The sequence below is a fragment of the Myotis myotis genome, unplaced genomic scaffold, assembly GCF_014108235.1.
Source record: "Myotis myotis isolate mMyoMyo1 unplaced genomic scaffold, mMyoMyo1.p scaffold_m19_p_1, whole genome shotgun sequence".
NCBI classification, from domain to species: Eukaryota; Metazoa; Chordata; class Mammalia; order Chiroptera; family Vespertilionidae; genus Myotis; species Myotis myotis.
The window spans coordinates 47,751,506-47,769,657 of NW_023416313.1; the positions used below are offsets into that span (position 1 = coordinate 47,751,506).

The window sequence follows — 18,152 nt, forward strand, 5'->3', positions numbered from 1 at the left end:
ACTCTGGTAGGGGAGAGCTGGGAGCTGAGTACTGACTGTGTTTTGGAGGATAGACTTGGAGTCAGACCCTTCTCCTGCCAAGCCCTGTGTCCTTGGACAAGTCATTTAATCTGTGTAAGCCTCTACTTCCTCATCTGTAAAATGTGTATAATATTAATATATCCTTCACTGGATTATTGTGAAAATTAAATAAGATATGAAAGCAAAGCACTAATTACAGTACCTGACACAGTGAGTTAAATAAACCCTTGGTATAAATGAACTGTGGCTATTATGATTATGCCCATTATTATGCTCAGGTTAATAATCTGTGGCCATACTAATCATAAAATTTAGAGTAACATGATCCAAGGTTAATAATGTATTTTTCACCTTCATTTGAAAATGTTTTTTCTCTGTCAAGTTTTATGTTTGCTTTATTTTAGGTCAAATCTAGTCTTTGTTATAATAATTTCATAAATGTAGAATGGGAATTTATAAAGCATATAAAGTATTTTATTAGAAATATGACACGCCGAAACCGGTTTGGCTCAGTGGATAGAGCGTCGGCCTGCGGACTGAAGGGTCCCAGGTTCGATTTCGGTCAAGGGCATGTACCTGGGTTGTGGGCACATCCCCAGTGGGAGATGTGCAGGAGGCAGCTGATCGATGTTTCTCTCTCATCGATGTTTCTAACTCTCTATCTCTCTCCCTTTCTTGCCGGGAGCCGGTCCATGCTTGCTGTTTCAAGGGACCTGGCATATATGGCATACTGTTCTTAATATGTTTGCTCACCTTCTTGGCACTATGTGTTTTAACCAAGGTCTCTGAGAAAGGTTGTTTCCCCAGGTAGGGATTTTCCCCTGAAGTTAGGGAGGGAATAAAACCTCTTAACTAAGTGCCAGGCGGGTAATTAATCACTTTAACTATGAACAATGATGCTTAAGCTACATAATCTTTACTCCCTGGAATGGAGATAAGAAACGCCCTAACCTTTGTAATAGAGATTGGTAGGATTGAATCAACTGGTATAAATACAGATGTAGTAAGACAGCAAGACACAGAACTTAGAACACAGAACTCAGAAGACAGAACCTACACAGAACTAGAGACAGAAGAACTTCGCTGGAGAGAACATGGCAAAAGATCCTGGACTGAACCTGACTACAGAAATTGGCAAGAGAACCTAACTAGAACCTGGTGACTGAACCTGGCTGGAGAACCTGGACAGAACCTGGCTGGAGAACCTAGTGAGGGAACATGGCTACAGAACCTGGCTGGAGATCCAAAGCAGAACCTCTCTGGAGATCCAGACCAGAACTTGGCTGGAGAACCTAGCTGGAGAACCTAGCAAGAGAACATGGACACAGAACCTGGCTGGAGATCCTGGCTAGGCTGCTGATCAACTGAATGCTGCCTCCGTGTCATTCCTTCTTCGCCGACTCCGTCTACACCTTTGGGGACCCCTGGGCCTGCTGGGGTTGGACCCCAGCATATGGCGCCCGAACAGGGACCCCTAGGTAAGCCCCACTCTCGGGATGGATAGGACTCCACCGTAGGAAGAGGGTGGATAGTCTTCGCCGACTCAGTCCACACCTTTGGGAACCCCTGGAACAGGATTCCCCTAGGTAAGCCCCCCCCCCCCCCCCCCCCGTTGAGAACCCCCACACTCGGGACAGATAGGACTCCACCAGGGTACTACAGACCCCCCTATAGAGGATAAGTAGGGTAAGAAGGTGGATAGTACAGAACTTAGATTGAGAAGATGTGCCATACTGAGTCCAAAGAAAGAAGACTCTGATTGATCTTTTAACACATATGCTTGCTAGCAGAGGAATTAAGGTTACTCCCAGTCAGACAGAACGTTTTACACAAGAAGTATGTCCATGCTTTTCTGAGGAAGGAAAGGTAAATGTAAAGGCATGGGAGAAGGTAGGCCCAAGGAGCCTTATCCTTAACCCCACTGCAGCCTTTCCACCCCGGGAAAGTGCAGAATTGGCAAGCTCTCCCTGGGGTGATAGATCAGGACTCAGGTAATAGCGGAAAGCGCCAATCCTACTCTTAAAATGGATACAAGAGAGCATTTCGGGGTTTTCTTTTTAATGCCCGCTTTTAAAAAATAAAAAAGGGGGAATTTGCCGGGAGCCGGTCCATGCTTGCTGTTTCAAGGGACCTGGCATATATGGCATACTGTTCTTAATATGTTTGCTCACCTTCTTGGCACTATGTGTTTTAACCAAGGTCTCTGAGAAAGGTTGTTTCCCCAGGTAGGGATTTTCCCCTGAAGTTAGGGAGGGAATAAAACCTCTTAACTAAGTGCCAGGCGGGTAATTAATCACTTTAACTATGAACAATGATGCTTGAGCTACATAATCTTTACTCCCTGGAATGGAGATAAGAAACGCCCTAACCTTTGAAATAGAGATTGATAGGATTGGAATCAACTGGTATAAATACAGATGTAAGAAGACAGAACGGAGAGAGACGGAACCTAGGCACAGAACCTACACAGAACGTTCTCTAGAGACAGAAGAACTTCGCTGGAGAGAACTTGGCAAAAGATCTTGGACTGAACCTGACTACAGAAATTGGCAAGAGAACCTGACTAGAACCTGGTGACTGAACCTGGCTGGAGAACCTAGCGAGGGAACATGGCTACAGAACCTGGCTGGAGAACCTAGCAAGACAACATGGACACAGAACCTGGCTGGAGATCCGAAGCAGAACTTCGCTGGAGATCCAGACCAGAACTTGGCTGGAGATCCTGGCTGGAGATCCTGGCTAGGCTGCTGATCAACTGAACACTGTCTCCGTGTCCTTCCTTCTTCGCCGACTCCGTCCACACCTTTGGGGACCCCTGGACCTGCTGGGGTTGGACCCCGGCACTTTCTCTCTGTAAAAAATCAATAAAATATATTTTAAAAAAAAGAAATATGACATCATTATACTACAAACCATACTTTGTATACTTTTTCTTATAGATATCAATATATTGTATGCTAATTTCTTTATATATTTTAATTTTTAATTATTTGTCTAAGAAAATCAATTTACCTTTTATTCATTTAATTTTAAATCAGACATTCCTATGTCATAAAACATAGTAAGTTTATAAACATTTTATACTTTGTGTTATGAAATATTCTCACTTGAACGCCTGTTAAAAATTGAATTAAAGTGGAATTAGTTTATAATAGTGGTTACTTACAAACCAGTTGATTGAATTTGCATTTATTATAGTGGCACCTAGGTGCCGTTATAATTACAGTATCTAAAGGCTAATAAATTATATTAAAAATTATGTTGGACAATTTGTAACATGAGTGGTGTTTAAGCGCATGCATATTTGACAGGAGTGTGCTGACATACATGATTAATATACTGAATTTTTGAGAGCTGCTTACTGAAGATTTGGAATCTGTGGGAAAGTTAATATTTCAAATGCCCGTGTCTGTTAGAGCAGTAATTATATGTAATAACTACGTGTGCATTGTTGGCTAATAGCAATAATGCAGAATTAGCTTGGCCAATTCAGATCTATAGAACTTGTTCTCATGACACTCACGATGTTGAGCATTCAGCTCACACTGTACTTATTTGCCAGAAGAAATTCGGGACCCTAATGATTCATTGTATATTAAAGCCATAGATAATTGCACTAGAAAAATGGCCATACTGCAATTTAGCTTGATATAATATGTGTCTACTCGGGGCTAGTTTTTAGTTCTTGATTATTTAGGACATGGGTTCCTGCTGTTTTGTGAGAAATCGCTGCTTTTAATTTATCAAGGGCTTGAAATATTTAGAGGACTAAGCATGTGCTAAAATTGTGAAATAAATGGGTAGTGCTGGTACTCGATGCAGCAGGGTATTACAGGTGAATTCCTTCTGCTGAGCATACATCACCACAGAAGCCTTTGCAGATAATATGGCATTGGAGCCACTATGCAGTTTATAGAGAGTAGATGAGAAATAGTTCCTGTCCTCCAAGAGCTTATAGTCTTGAGGGTAGTGGTGGGCGTGTTATATAAGTATGGATGATTTAAAGTATATTCAGTGGCACAAAATGAAATTTGGCATCCATAAGCGAACATTCCAGTTGCTTAGGGAAGAGTCTGGTTAATTGGGGAACATAAAGAGACTGAGGATGGAGAGTTTCTTCTCATGAGCCCTGTTCCTTATTAGGATGTTTGAGTGCCATTGTGACCACGGTATATATATTCTTTTAACTTCTTTGTATGGAGTAACCTCCTTTCAGAATGAAAACAAAATACCATTGGCTTTAGCATAGTCTTTATTTTTAACTTTACTGTGAGGAAGTGAGAGAGTTCTGCAATTTCTCTAAAACAGTTTTTTTGCCCTTCAGATAACAAAGAGCCATAATGACCCAAACATTATGATTCTGTCACCAAATGGATGCAGAATATGATTTTATTTCAAATTCTTTTAGAGAATTAGCAAGTTTCTTCCTGCATATGTTTATGTTTTTATATAGGACATCTCATCTAAATAGATCCCTAAATGGCATGGCCACAACGAGGGTTATATGTGCGTCCTTTAACTAAAAGGTTGTGGTATCATTTGAGTGGCATTGATGCTGGGACTTTTTAAAGGAGCATTTTAAAAGGGCCAGCAACCAATTGCTGTTGCTTACAGTTCTATGGACCCAGGGGTGTTATTGGTTTCATTCAGGCAGCATGCACTTGGTGCTTATTCTCTGTGATGTTTCCTGGACTTGGTAGACAGCATTTTCAGGGTTCATCTTTGGACACTGTTTTTTCAGACACTGCTTCTGCATTGTTGTTCAGCTTTTGCACTCAAGCTGCCCTTCGGTTGCAACTTTCTGTATATCAGGTACTTTTTATTCAAGGAGCACCCTGTGCCAATGGAAAACCTCAAGATATTTTGCTAGTAGAATGCCTTTTCTTTTTGAAAATTGGCTCCAGATGGGAAAATGAACAGTTTTGCCAGCCAAGAGCATTATCTCCGACCTACAGGAGGTGCCTTCAGGTAGCAAGACAGGGGTGGATGTTCAAGGCAGTGCCACATGCTGTGTGTTGTAAGTGTGATTAAGGTCCGTTCAGTGCCAGGTGAGGCCGGGCACTCTAGGGTTTCAAAGAGAGGAGCCAAATAGGATCACCTAGAAATGCAGAGGTCACGCAGAGCGATCACTACTGAGACTCTTAGCCTTGGCAGTGGAGTGGGATGCTGCCTCTGTGGAATGAACCATTGTCAAACTGGGGCAGGGAGGTTGGCAGGCATTTTTCTCTGCTCCCCCCCATCCCATGATGCTAAGTTAGAAATTCTCATGATGAGAATCTAGGATATTATGTTTTGTGATGCTTCTATGTTGATTAGACTTTACTGAATTGTAGCTTTGAGTTTGCATAGTGGAAAGCAGTAGAAAAATACAAATACTTGTTCAAGTCTCCTTTTCTGAGCTGCACAGTAAGAGTACTGTCCCATTTCAACATCTCCGGAATTCAGCCAGATAGGATGTGAAAAACACGATACTTGGAAAAAATGTATTCTCACATCAAACAATGGAGACTATTACACTGTTGAAACTAGCATTAAACAGTATTTAAAATGTACAGTGAAGTCCAAATCTTTCTCTTTCCCTTTCATTTTCTTTTTTGCCATGGCCTCGGAGGCATTTATTATATTGCCAGCACAAACCATCCTTTTTCTAAAATCTGTATGCCTAATTGTTGGAGGCACCACTTATAAGGCTATTGTGGTCTGCTCCAGCCTACCTTTTCAGCCATTCCTCCTGTTATTTTCTCTCTGGTACCTTATGCAGAAGCCCCAAAGAACTACACATTGTTTCCCAAACACATTATCTCTTCCATGCCTCTTTGCTATCGCACACTCCATTGCATGCCAGTTCCCATTACGCACCAGCTTTCTTCTCACGTCTCACCATCTTTCAACATGTGGCCCAAATCTTCTAAGTTTTGCACATTGTCTATGCTGTAGACACAATACTAGACCTGTTGTATATTAGTTATTTATCTGTTCCCCTTTCTTACACACATGGGAAATGTGAAATTCTCAATTCTTTTTTTGTATCTCTGAAATTTAGCACAGGACTTGGTATGTAATAATATAATAACTAGTCAGTTAATAAAATTTTATTTAGTTCCTCCTATGTGCCAACTACTGTACCAGCATTATAGAAAATATGACCACAGGCAAGGGTTTTAAAATAAAATATTGTCATTTATTGAAAAAAATTCCTGTATAGAAGCAAGGAGGGAGAGAAGCTAGGTACTTACCACACACAAATTTCTTAATATTCTAAAATTATAGGCATTTATGTAGAAGTATTACTTAAAATTCCCTTTCCCCAAGAATCAGCTCACAGGGGCGGAGGGTGCCTCATCACCATCAGGAATGGGAGAGGAGATGTCAGGACACTGGGAAGGGAGGGCAAGTGGTTGCTGACGGCATTCATTGAAAGAGGTCACAGTGTTTTCCAGTAAAACATCTAGAGTCTATCATTTTGTTTATACTAACTTGTTTTTCCTCGAGCTGCTGACATATAATGCTGTATTCTTACAGATGGACTGATTTCTTGGTGACTAAGCACGGGGCATATTATGGTGACTAAGTCAAATATTGCCCTGTCCTCTTAGGCTTATAATCTATTAGGAAAGACAGCCATTAAACAAGTAGCTATGAATGATTAATCATTGTAATTGTGCAAAGTGCTGCAAAGGAGTAGAATCTATACTAATAAAAGGGTAATATGCTAATTAGGATGGACATCTTCTGGACATCCATCTGGACAAAGCCACAGTGGCTGTGAGGCCCGGGGCTCATGGAAGCCGTGGGCTCAGGAAGCTGTGGGCTCAGGCAGCTATGGGCTCAGGCAGCCGTGAGCCCCAGCGGCTGTGAGGCCCAGGGCTCAGGCCTAGCAGCCACTGCGGCCTGCAGTGGCAGCAGCAGTGGGGTGATGAAGGTGGCACCTTCCCCTGATCAGCCCAGTCACCTCCCACAGAGGAGTGGGCCTGAGCCATCAGTAGGACATCCCCTGAGGGCTCCTGGACTGTGAGAGGGGGCATGACGGGATGAGGGATTCCCCCCTCCAGTGCACAAATTTTCACGCACCAGGCCTCTAGTTTTCTATAATAAAAAGCTTAGTTGAAGGAAGGGATGAACAATTTCTAATTATAGTTATATATGAAGGTTAGCCCCCTTTTTTGTCTACCTTCTGTTACTGTTGTATTTTTATTATTTAACTTCTGTTACTAATTTTCATTACTTACCTCACAAGCAAAAATAAAAAATCTCCTACTTGAAGTTATTAAAAATATCTAAAATCTAGAAGAAAAATATGTACTCTCTACAAAAAAAATAACTCATGCCATAATTATAAATGATGATCTGATGACTTAAAATTTTTAGTTAATGCCAAACAGTGTTATTTTATGTTACTAAATGCTAAAAAAAAATAGTGTAGGCCCCATTTTCTTTGATAAGTAAATATCTCTGAAGTTTCTTCTGTTTTATTATTCTTATAGTTTGTTGCTCTTCTTTCACCTAAGGTCTTTTTCTGTTTCCCCGTGTAAATTTTTCTGTAGATTCTCAGGACTTCCCAGAATTGCTTTCATTTTCTCCTCCCCTCATCACAGTTCTGATTTAACCTCTTACCTACATCATCCTTCCGCATCCCAAATAATCATTGTTCCCTCCTACTCACCCATTATTTCTCAGCTCAGGTGGAACTTCCATTAGCAGGCTTCTCTGATCATCCCTCCCACCCCACCCACACACCACTATAGCCATACTGAAGAACTTTTCTTTACAACATTTATCAGTTTGTAATTGTCACTTATTTGTGTCATTATTTGATTAATGTTCACCACGCTCACTGGACAATTAATTACACAAGAGCGAAGACCAGATCTGTGTTTCTTCCCATTTTATCTTCAGCACCTAACTGTCTAAAAAGTCTGTGCAATAAATGAATGAGTAATTTACCTTAATTGTAGGCCAAGGATATCATAAAAGGTTTAATACAGCTATTTCTAAGTTGTATTATTAAGAACACTGACATACCACAAGATCTTAAATAGGTTTTAATTTTTAAAAAGAGGAGAGGAATTTGTCAAATTGGTTTGAGAAATCTGTATTAAACAGAACCAAACTTAACTTGGCTGTGGTCGTTCCCAGAGGCTTTGCTATGGTAATATAGGAAGGACTGCATCTCTGAGAGAATAATAATATTTAGTATTGGACCCTGGAAGTATTTGTTTTTTTTCCCCAAAGTTTTATATTTGCTGTGTTTGTACTAGTATGCCCCAGAGGAAGGATGACTGAGAGGGCAGTAACAGCAGAGAGTTCTTTAAGATGTCTGCATTTTCTCGCTCTCAAATGCAAGAGCCTTGGGAATGCTTAGTAGTATTTAGCTTTAGTCTATGACCTTATAAGCATGTTTACAGAATCAGACATTCTAGTAAGATTCCTGAGTTTATTTTCATCAGTTAATCTTGAAAAGCAGGAAATAAATGCAAGAATTAAATAAAACTTTAACAAACAGACCCCATACACACACCTTTTAGTCAGAACAACTAGAAAAGGAAGAGCAATACTTTGGCTCATGCTCTCACTTGCCCCCTGTCGCATGGCTGAGCTGGCTGGTTCATTTTGTCTAGGCTTCAGGGGGGTCGGATTGCTTTAAAATTTAGTTGATTTTTTTTTTTTTTGTAGCTAAAATCTGTTTCATAATCATGAGTACTGCCCTCAACCCTGACCTGGCAATTTGGTACCATGAGCATTTGGTCACCTGGGGAATTTATTCATTTGGATACCAATACATTTCATTCCTATTAATCGAAGAGAATGATCCTAAAAACATAAGACTTTAAAACTCCTACTTTCATGTATAACTGCCAAGTTGCTCACACCACAGTTGCAGTCCAGAGTGGTGAAGATTGGCGCCTGGGGCATGAAAGCCTGGTATGAAGGAGCACAAGTTCTCTGGTCACATTGCCAGAGGTCACATTCTGCTTCTGCATTTTCCTGTTTGATAAGGATATACGAGGGTCTTGGGAGAATTAAATGAGCTAATATCTTTAAAGATCTTAGTATTTACACATAGTAAGTACTCAATACATATTCGCTGCTATGGTGCACTTATTCTAAAAAGTATTTAAGGTGGGCCATAGTAATATCTAAAACACAATGCCAATGAGAAATAGGGAAGAAAAATTTAAAGGAAAGCTGGGACTGAAATGGAGCCAAGAATATGGCTACTGCTAAAACTGGACATATCATTAAATCTTCACAGGTATGTTCTTAGTGCAAATCACATTGCTTTTTATATACTGGTGCTGAATATATATTTAGCGAATTTATTTAATTAAATATAAATTATGCTTGCTATATGATTGGATCAGTAATTTTATCCCGAGAGCTTTTTAGCAGGAAAAAAAAAATAACTAGTTACTCAATAAAGTGTCTTTAAGATTAAATATAAACACATGCTCAGGATAAATAAAACATATTCTGATATTAAGACCGAAGAGTAATTTCTCCTGAGGGTCCTTTTAATCAGGAAACTATGTAATGGACTGAATAATATGTATAACATGCTTTAAAATTTAATTAAATGGCAAAATTTTATAGAGCTATTTTTTTTTTATTAAAAAAGCTAACAGATTAAAGCTAACTCTGGCATGAATTCCTCTTATTTCACTAGACATTTCTTCTCATTCTCTGTGTCTGGGTCATTTTTCTTTTCCCAACTTCTAAACCAGTGTTTCTCAGCTCCTGCTCCCTACTGGGATCATCTGGGGGCTTTTAAAAAAAATATAGCTCCCTGAACCCGACACAGAACAGTTAAATCATAATATTTACAAGTTGGACTTGAACATTAGTATTTTTTAAAAAACAGAAGATTCTAATGCTCTCAAGGTTGATGATGAGTGCTCAGAAGATTGGAATGAGCCCAGAGCTTCCTGTTTCATTCCAGAGCCCTTCCATGATCAAATCTGGGCTTCATCTTCTTCCTCATTTCCTACCACTCTCACCCTCCATCTCTGACCCGCAGCCAGTACTGCCTTTTGCATTTCTAGAATATGTCATACCTGCTTGTGTGTCAATGTGTTTGCACTTGGTTTTCCTTCTACCTGGATGCTCTTTTTTAAGTTATTTACATAGTTTGTTTGCTCACTTCTTTTGAATTTCTGTTCAAATGTCCCTGAACACTTTATTAAAATATCATCCATGTTATTACTCTATTCACTTACTCTGCATTCTTTTCTTCTTTGCACTTATTACTATGTACAATTTTATTATCTACATACTAGAGGCCCAGTGCACAAAAATTTGTGCACTGGGTGGGGGGGGGGGAGGTCCTCAGCACGGCCTGCGCCCATTTGCAGTCCAGGACCCCTTGGGGGATGTCCAACTGTCGACTTAGGCCCACTCCCCGGGGGATCAGGCCTAAGCTTGCAGTCAGATATCCTTCTGGCAGCCAGGGAGCCCTTGGGGGATGTCCGACTAAAGGCTTAGGCCCCCAAGGGATTGGGTCTAAACCGTTAGTTGGACATTCTTTGTGCTGCCACAGAGGTGGGAGAGACTCCTGCCACCACCACTGCACTAGCCAGCCATGAGCCAGCTTCTGGCTGAGTGGCACTCCCCATATGGAAGTGCACTGACCACCAGGGGGCAGCTCCTGCATTGAGCATCTGCCCCATGGTGGCCAGTGCACATCATAGCAACCAGTCATTCTGCTGTTCAGTCAATGTGCATATTAGCCTTTTATTGTTATTACTAGAGTCCAAACCACAAAAATTTGTGCACTCGGGAGGGGGGGGGGTTCCTCAGCCCAGCCTGCGCCCATTCACAGTCCAGGACCCCTTGGGGGATGTCCACCTGTTGACTTCGGCCCACTCCGCAGGGGATCAGGCCTAAGCTTGCAGTCAGACATCCTTCTAGCAGCCAGGGAGCCCTCGGGGATGTCCGCCTAAAGGCTTAGGCCCCCAAGGGATCAGGTCTAAACAGTTAGTTGGACATTCTTAGTGCTGCCACGGAGGTGGGAGAGGCTCCTGCCACCACCACTGTGCTGGCCAGCCATGAGCCAGCTTCCAGCTGAGTGGAACTCCCTATATGGAAGTGCACTGACCACCAGGGGGCAGCTCCTGCATTGAGCATCTGCCCCCTGGTGGCCAGTACGCATCATAGCAACTGGTCATTCTGCCATTCAGTCAATGTGCATATTAGCCTTTTATTATTATTATTATTATTATTATTATTATTATTATTATATAGGATGTCCCTATTTCCCCCCTTTTGCCCCCTCTACCCAGTTCTTGCCCCCCACTTCTGTCTGGCCATCACCATCCTGTTGTCTGTGTCCATGGGTTGTGCATATATTTTCTTTGGCTAATCCCTTCTTTAAATTCACTTCTTTAAATTTGTATTTTCAGATAAGTGCTTATAACTGCACTATTATATATTTTCTATTATATCATTTAGAATTAAGATATTTTTTAATTGAACCCTTGTATATTTTAGCGCAATTTAATAAATTATGCTAGAAGCAATTAGGAGATTTTTCATGTAATGCAGATACATTTCAATTAATATTTTATTAATTTTTAATTTTTAAATATTTTAATTTGAAATAATCTCATACATGTAAAAAAACTATAGAATACTACAGCAGGGGTCCTCAAACTATGGCCCGCGGGCCACATGCAATACAAATATTGTATTGGTTCCCGTTTTGTTTTTTTACTTCAAAATAAGATATGTGCAGTGTGCATAGGAATTTGTTCATAGTTTTTTTTAAAACTATAGTCCAGCCCTCCAACGGTCTGAGGGACAGTGAACTGGCCCCCTGTTTAAAAAGTTTGAGGACCCCTGTTGTACTACAGCATATTATATGTACCCTTCACCCAATTTCTTAGGTGTTAATAATTTAAACATAACCATTATACAACTAACAAAATTTGGAATATATTTTTCTTTTAATCTCTTTAATGTTACTTAATCCATTTACTTTGTTTTTGTTAATCTTCATCCAAGGATATTTTTCCATTGAATTTTAGAGAGAGTGAAGGGAAAGCGAGAGACACATTGATTGGTTGCCTCCTGCACATGCTCTGATAGGGACTGGGGATCAAGCCAGCAACTGAGGTACATGCCCTTGACTGGAATCGAACCTGGGACCCTTCAGTCCACGGGCTAATGCTCTATCCACTGAGCAAAACAGACTGAAGCTTAATTCATTTACTTTTAATCTATATGTGTCTTTATATTTAAAGTGGGTTTTGTTTTTGATTCACCCTCATAATCTGTCCTTTAATTGGTGCATTTATGCCACTGACTTTCAGAGTGCTTACTGATAGAGTTACTACCATATCAGGCGGCTTCTGGGTCTTCTGGGTCCCGCCCTGCCTTGCCTTTTTTTTTTCTTTTTTTCTAAGACATTTCACTTTATTTAAAAGAAGCCAATATACAGGATATAAAGGGTATGATATTTACAACAGTACAGGAAATAGGTTGGTTTCCTGGTAGGATCAGTAGTCTTTCAGTGAGTATAAGCCCCCTTCCCCTTGATGCTCGACCCAGCCAGCAAAAAAACAGCAACAGTGGGGTGGCATGGGACTGCAGGATAGAAAGTCTCCCTGAAGGGATTAAAATTCACATAGATGCTAAAATGTCCACAAAGGGGTCTTGGGGGTGAGGGGTGCCTCTGCCTCATTCCTTTGAGGGCTTGGCAGCAGGAATGCTGAGGGATTTGCCCCAAACTAACACACGGCCCACCCTGAGCCTGTAAATCTTCCACCCATGGAATATTCCCTTCCTGAGAGAATCAGCCCTAATCCCTCAACCAGGGCCTGGAGGAGAAGCCCAGGCTATGGGCACAGCCAGGACTATGGATATTTCATGGCCGTACCACTCCCACTCCAGCTGCCTAACAACTCTGCACTGCTCCGCTCGCCCACCTCCCCTGTCACCCCATCAGGACGCTGTGCACAGGAAGGGACACTGGTTTTCCCATGCCCATTGGGAACTGGCTGTTTCTGTTTTCTGGAGTAAAAAGGTTCCTGTGGGTCGGGTAAGGTCTCTGCTTGGCAGGAAGTTCTGAAATAGAGCCACTGACCACACCCACCTCCTCTGGGCATGGAGCAGCTTGGGCCCTCGAAGCTCATCTTTCCGGCAGAACTGAAGAGAAGACCCATGTGTACCCTTCTGTCCCTCACCCTTCACATGCCCAGAACCATCAGTGTCACACTTCCTAATTCCTATCACTGTATTTCATTAGTTTCATACTGTTTTACTAATCCTGAATCTAAACAGATTGGTTCAAAAGGAGATCGTTCTATTTTTAAAGTAGCTGGGGTTTCTGGGGACGGGCCTTGCCTTGCCATCCTGGACCTGCGGCGGCGGGTCCCGGGCCGCAAGGCAAGGCCGGCTGCTGGGGCTTCTGTGGCCGGCCTGCCCTGGATGGGGGCGCGCCGGCGGCTCGCGCTGTCCCGCCCTGCCTGCAGTATGCAAATTAGCCGCCATCTTTGTTGGTGGTTAATTTGCCTATTGTGCTGATTGGCCAGTGGGAGGCATAGAGAAGGTACGGTCAATTACCATGTTTGTCTATTATTAGATAGGATTATTAGATAGGCTATAAAAGCCTAAGTGACGGGATGACTGGCTGGTAGCTATGATGTGCACTGACCACCAGGGGGCAGACTCTCAATGCAGCAGCTCCCACAGCGGGAGTGCTGCTCAGCTGACAGATGGGCTCCAGACACTGGGCTCACGGCTGGTGAGTAGCTGCAGTGGTGTGAGCCTCTCCTGTGGACACTCCCTTTGTATGCCTGAGTAGTGGCAGCTGCGGCAGGTGCAGCGGGGCCAGGATGAGCAGGAGCGGCACAGCGTCCAGCCCAGACTCAGGCTCCTCCCCAGTCACCTTCTGCTTCACACACTACTTTGTGCTGTGTGGGATCGATGTGGACAGCAGGCTGGAGCCCGATGAGCTGGTAAGGCTGGGCTGTGGCAATGTGGAGGTCCACTCATCCCTGCAGGCCAGGCCGAGGGACCCCACGTGTACCGGGCCTCTAGTGTGTGTGTGTGTGTGTGTGTGTGTGTGTGTATATATATATATATATATATATATATATATATGCTCATTTGTATATTTTCTTTGTTGAATAAATGCATCCACAATTTCAATTCAATAATTTTTGGCCAAAACTGGGGCAGATTTTAAAATATCTACAGACACTGATGGTCAGGATTCAGTCAGTTGTCCATAAAACTCTTTCTCTCCAAGGAACAATAGGTGTTCAAAAGGACTGAGCTTGAAACTGTATTTGACTAGTTAAAAGTGAAACAATTGGCCAAAGTGTTTGGAAAACAACTGGAAGACTGCTAAACAGCAAGTCAAACCAGCCAGGTCTTGACCAGATAAAGACAGTAAAGCCTACCCCATTTAAAACTCGGACAGAAGGCTTAGACCTGAGTGTTCTGCAACAATATCTAAAATTTAAACAGTTTAATCCAGAAAAAGCAGCTGAAGATGAGATAGAAAGCATGCAGTAACTGGAATTCAGAGTCAAGAGAGTGCAGTATTATTTTAAGACTCATTGAGTGCTGTTCTGTTGATGGGTACTGAGTTTTCCTCAATGATTTTTTTTCCCTTTAAACCAGACCATAGAGTGAGTTAATGTGTTGGGAATGACTTAGTTTTTCCTTATCTAGAGAAAGTGACAAAAGAAACCCTACACATGAGATTCCAGCCCTTACTGGGTTTGCCATTTTGCTGTATTTGCTGATGCAGGCACAGTAGGTATTTGAAGTTTTCTAGGCTACCATGATCTCTATAACTTATGCAAAACTGCAGAAACAAATAAGTTGCTTAAGACTCTGCTTATAAATTTTTACCTGGGTCTGTGGAATGCTTAGAAATATTAGGTTCTTGCCAAGGCTATTATCATCTGAGCAATAGGACATGAAACTGAGTGAGGGGGAAAAAGTCATCAGAGGGTCAGAGATACACACCATTCTAAGGAGTAACTGTTGCAACTTGCTAGTACTGGTTACCTATGGAAAAAGCTGAGGAGATAGAATGGATTAGGTGCAGCAAGCCAGAGGATTTGTTGAAGAAAAGTAGTGGGATACCAGGACTGGAAATAGGAATGACAAGAGTTTTCACTATGTCAATTAAGACAGGTTAAATGAGAATATAGTTAGCAGGCATCAAAAGTTCAGACAAAACATAATCAGTCACTGAAGTAGTAATCAGTAAAAGTTTATTGTTTATACACCAAATAGATAGTTTGCAAACTAGGAGCCCTCAAACCAAAATATGGATGAGGCTCAGGAGTACTGTATATTGTTCTAAGACAGCTTATATTAGCGAGAAAGCAGGGACTATTTATTCTTCACAGTGATTGGTTATAGGATTAGAATTTTTTTAAATGATAGGGAATTGGTCAATGGTTATCTCATATGAACCTTGGGAAACAGTTCAAATTTTGTTTATGATTTTCAGAGGCATAAGCAAGAAATGATCCAGGTCAAATTAACCTTGTTAAATAAGTTAAGTTAAACTTTGCTTATATGACTAAACTGGTTTTGCCTGCTCAGAGAAATTTCAAGGTTAGTCTCCATTTTTATTTATTATTATTTTTTATTTTATTTTAACACTGGATAGCTAGCTCTCATGACCAGGAACACGTGTTATTTGGTTTCCCATACCCCACTCCCTCAGTCTGTTCCATGCATCCATGCTTCCGGACCTATTTTGTTTGTGAGTTTATTTTGTTCATTAGGTATCACATATAAATGAGGTCATGTGATATTTGTCTTTCTCTGACTGGCTTATTACATTTAGCATATTAATCTCCAGGTCCCTCCATGCTGTTGCAAAGGGTAAAACAGCCTTATTTTTTATTGCTGCATAGTAGTCCATGGTGTAAATGTACCATAGCTTTTTTATCCAATCATGTACTGGTGGGCATTTGGGCTGTTTCCAGATCTTAGCTATTGTAAAAAATACTGCTATGAACATAGGGGTGCATATATTCTTTCTGATTGGATTTATTTATTTTGCTTTTTTTCTTGGGCCTGCCACTTTTATTTTATTTTTTTAATTTCCTTATTGATTAAGTTATTACATATGTGTCCTTATCCCCATATTAACCCCCATTCCCTCCACTCATGCCCTCACCCCCCTGTTGTCTGTGTCCATTGGTTAGGCCTATATAGGGCCTGCCACTTTTAAAATTTATCCTTTTATTTACTTAAGAAAACTGCATATAGTAAAATTCACTCTTTTAGGTATACAGTTCCACGAGTTTAGACAAATGCATATAGTCATATAACTACCAATAGAACCTTGAACAGTTCTGTCACCATTCAAATTCCCCTGGGCTGATCTTTATATGATATGCGTTCAATGCTTTGTCAAATGCTTTTGTAAATTACTTATTGAAGAGGTGGATGTCTTGGATCTGCTATTTGCAGGATACTTCTGCTAGTAGTTGTAAAGGAGGTACTGGGCAGCCTTCAGATTCCTCCTTCACTTCACAGAATTCAACTACTTCCTTCCTGTTGAAATCCTTCCCTGTGTAAGTCTTTGTGTTCCTTACTGTTGAACTATACTGGGTCTCAGAAGACTTCTCCAGTCTTTCTTCCTATTTTATCTGCTACAAATATTTGCATTTTCATGTGAACTCTTCACCTTCAGGAAGTATATTTTTGCAGTCATTCTCAGAGATCTGTTGTTGCCGAACGTCTTGTTATTCTGCCCATTTCTTTGCTGTCTTTCTCCCTGTGGTATGTCTTCTAGTTTTCCTAAAAATAGAGACTATGCCATTTTTGTTGTATGTTATGCAGAAAGGGAAAAGAGAGAATACTGTCTCACACAGCCATGTTCATATCGGGAGTCGTTCCTTTGACCCATCATCACTGCCTCTTACTCCTCTTCAATGGCTCTCACTTTAAGCACTGAAATCCCGCAGTCTGCTAACCTCTCTTATTCATACATCACTTTGTTAAAGCATGTATGAATACTTTCCCTTATAGCCTAGACTTCTTCATCACTTCTTAAACACATAATTTCAAAGTTGGTTCATTTTTCCTTACCATTCTTTTGCCTTGGAATTCCTTTTTTCCCCCTTCCCTGATTGGTGTACTACTACTCATGCTTTAAGAACTAACAAAGTCTATTACCTCTTTTAGGAACCCTTTTTTGACACCTCCTCAAGATGAATGTGGTACCTGCCAAATGAGGCAGAATTAATCTCTAACCTGTCCTGCTACAAGATGTTGCCCCATTTTTAGTGCACTTGTCTTGCTGTTTTCAGTATTTATAAATTTTATTATCAAGCCAATGAGTGACTGTGTATTAACTTGTCAATTCAGAACTTTCAAGTGCTAGGTTTCTAGGATCCTACTTATAGCTGTCCTATATGATCAGCACATACCCTCATTTGGGCTATTCGATTTTCCGCTGGTCAGTTGAAGGGTACAGTGATATGGGTCATCTATATTTTCATATCTAGCTTTTGTTTTTAAAGTGATTTAATTATTTCAAAGCAATTTTTCACACTTAGGATGTAATTGAAACTCCTCTAGAATTGGAGCACTCATAAATTATGAATAAGTTAAGTAATCATTAATGGAATTCTTCTGCATTCCAGGTGATGCAACAGTGACAATAGCTCACAGATATACCCCCAAAGAACAACTGAAGATCCATACTCAGCTGGCAGATATTATCATAGTCGCTGCAGGTAAGCCTTTAGTGGGTGTTACTTGGTGGAGTATCATCAGCAGAGTAATTCCTGCCCTAATTGCCAGCATGTCAGTAAGAACCACTTCTTCAGAGAATTAAGATATGTATGATTAACTTCCGACAACTGGATTCTGTCTCTTGGCAATCATCATATTGGTCATACTGGTCCACTGTGCCTGTGTTAGCATTTGTCACTTCATTATAGAAAACCTGAATAACCTTTGGAATGAAATATTAAGCACAAGAACAGATGTACACTTTGCCAATTCTTTTGACAATATGATTGCTTCTAAACATGAATGAATTATGGGGAGACTGGTAGGAAATGCTGTTGAAGGGATAGCCATGGCTGGTACATGTCGGAATTTGTAGGCCATGGTAAAAACTTTCATATAAGCTATGATGGCTGAGATCAGGA

General features: G+C 41.0%; 1 protein-coding gene across 4 annotated transcripts in view; it reads left to right on the forward strand.

The window, feature by feature from the left end:
• Positions 1 to 18,152, forward strand: part of MTHFD2L (methylenetetrahydrofolate dehydrogenase (NADP+ dependent) 2 like) — a 108,689-nt gene that overhangs the window by 33,536 nt on the left and 57,001 nt on the right. For all 4 annotated transcript variants that reach the window (XM_036336290.1, XM_036336263.1, XM_036336282.1 and 1 more), the window contains one exon: positions 17,640 to 17,732. In XM_036336290.1, the coding sequence (XP_036192183.1) occupies positions 17,640 to 17,732 (93 nt within the window). The remainder of the gene's footprint in view (positions 1 to 17,639; positions 17,733 to 18,152) is intronic.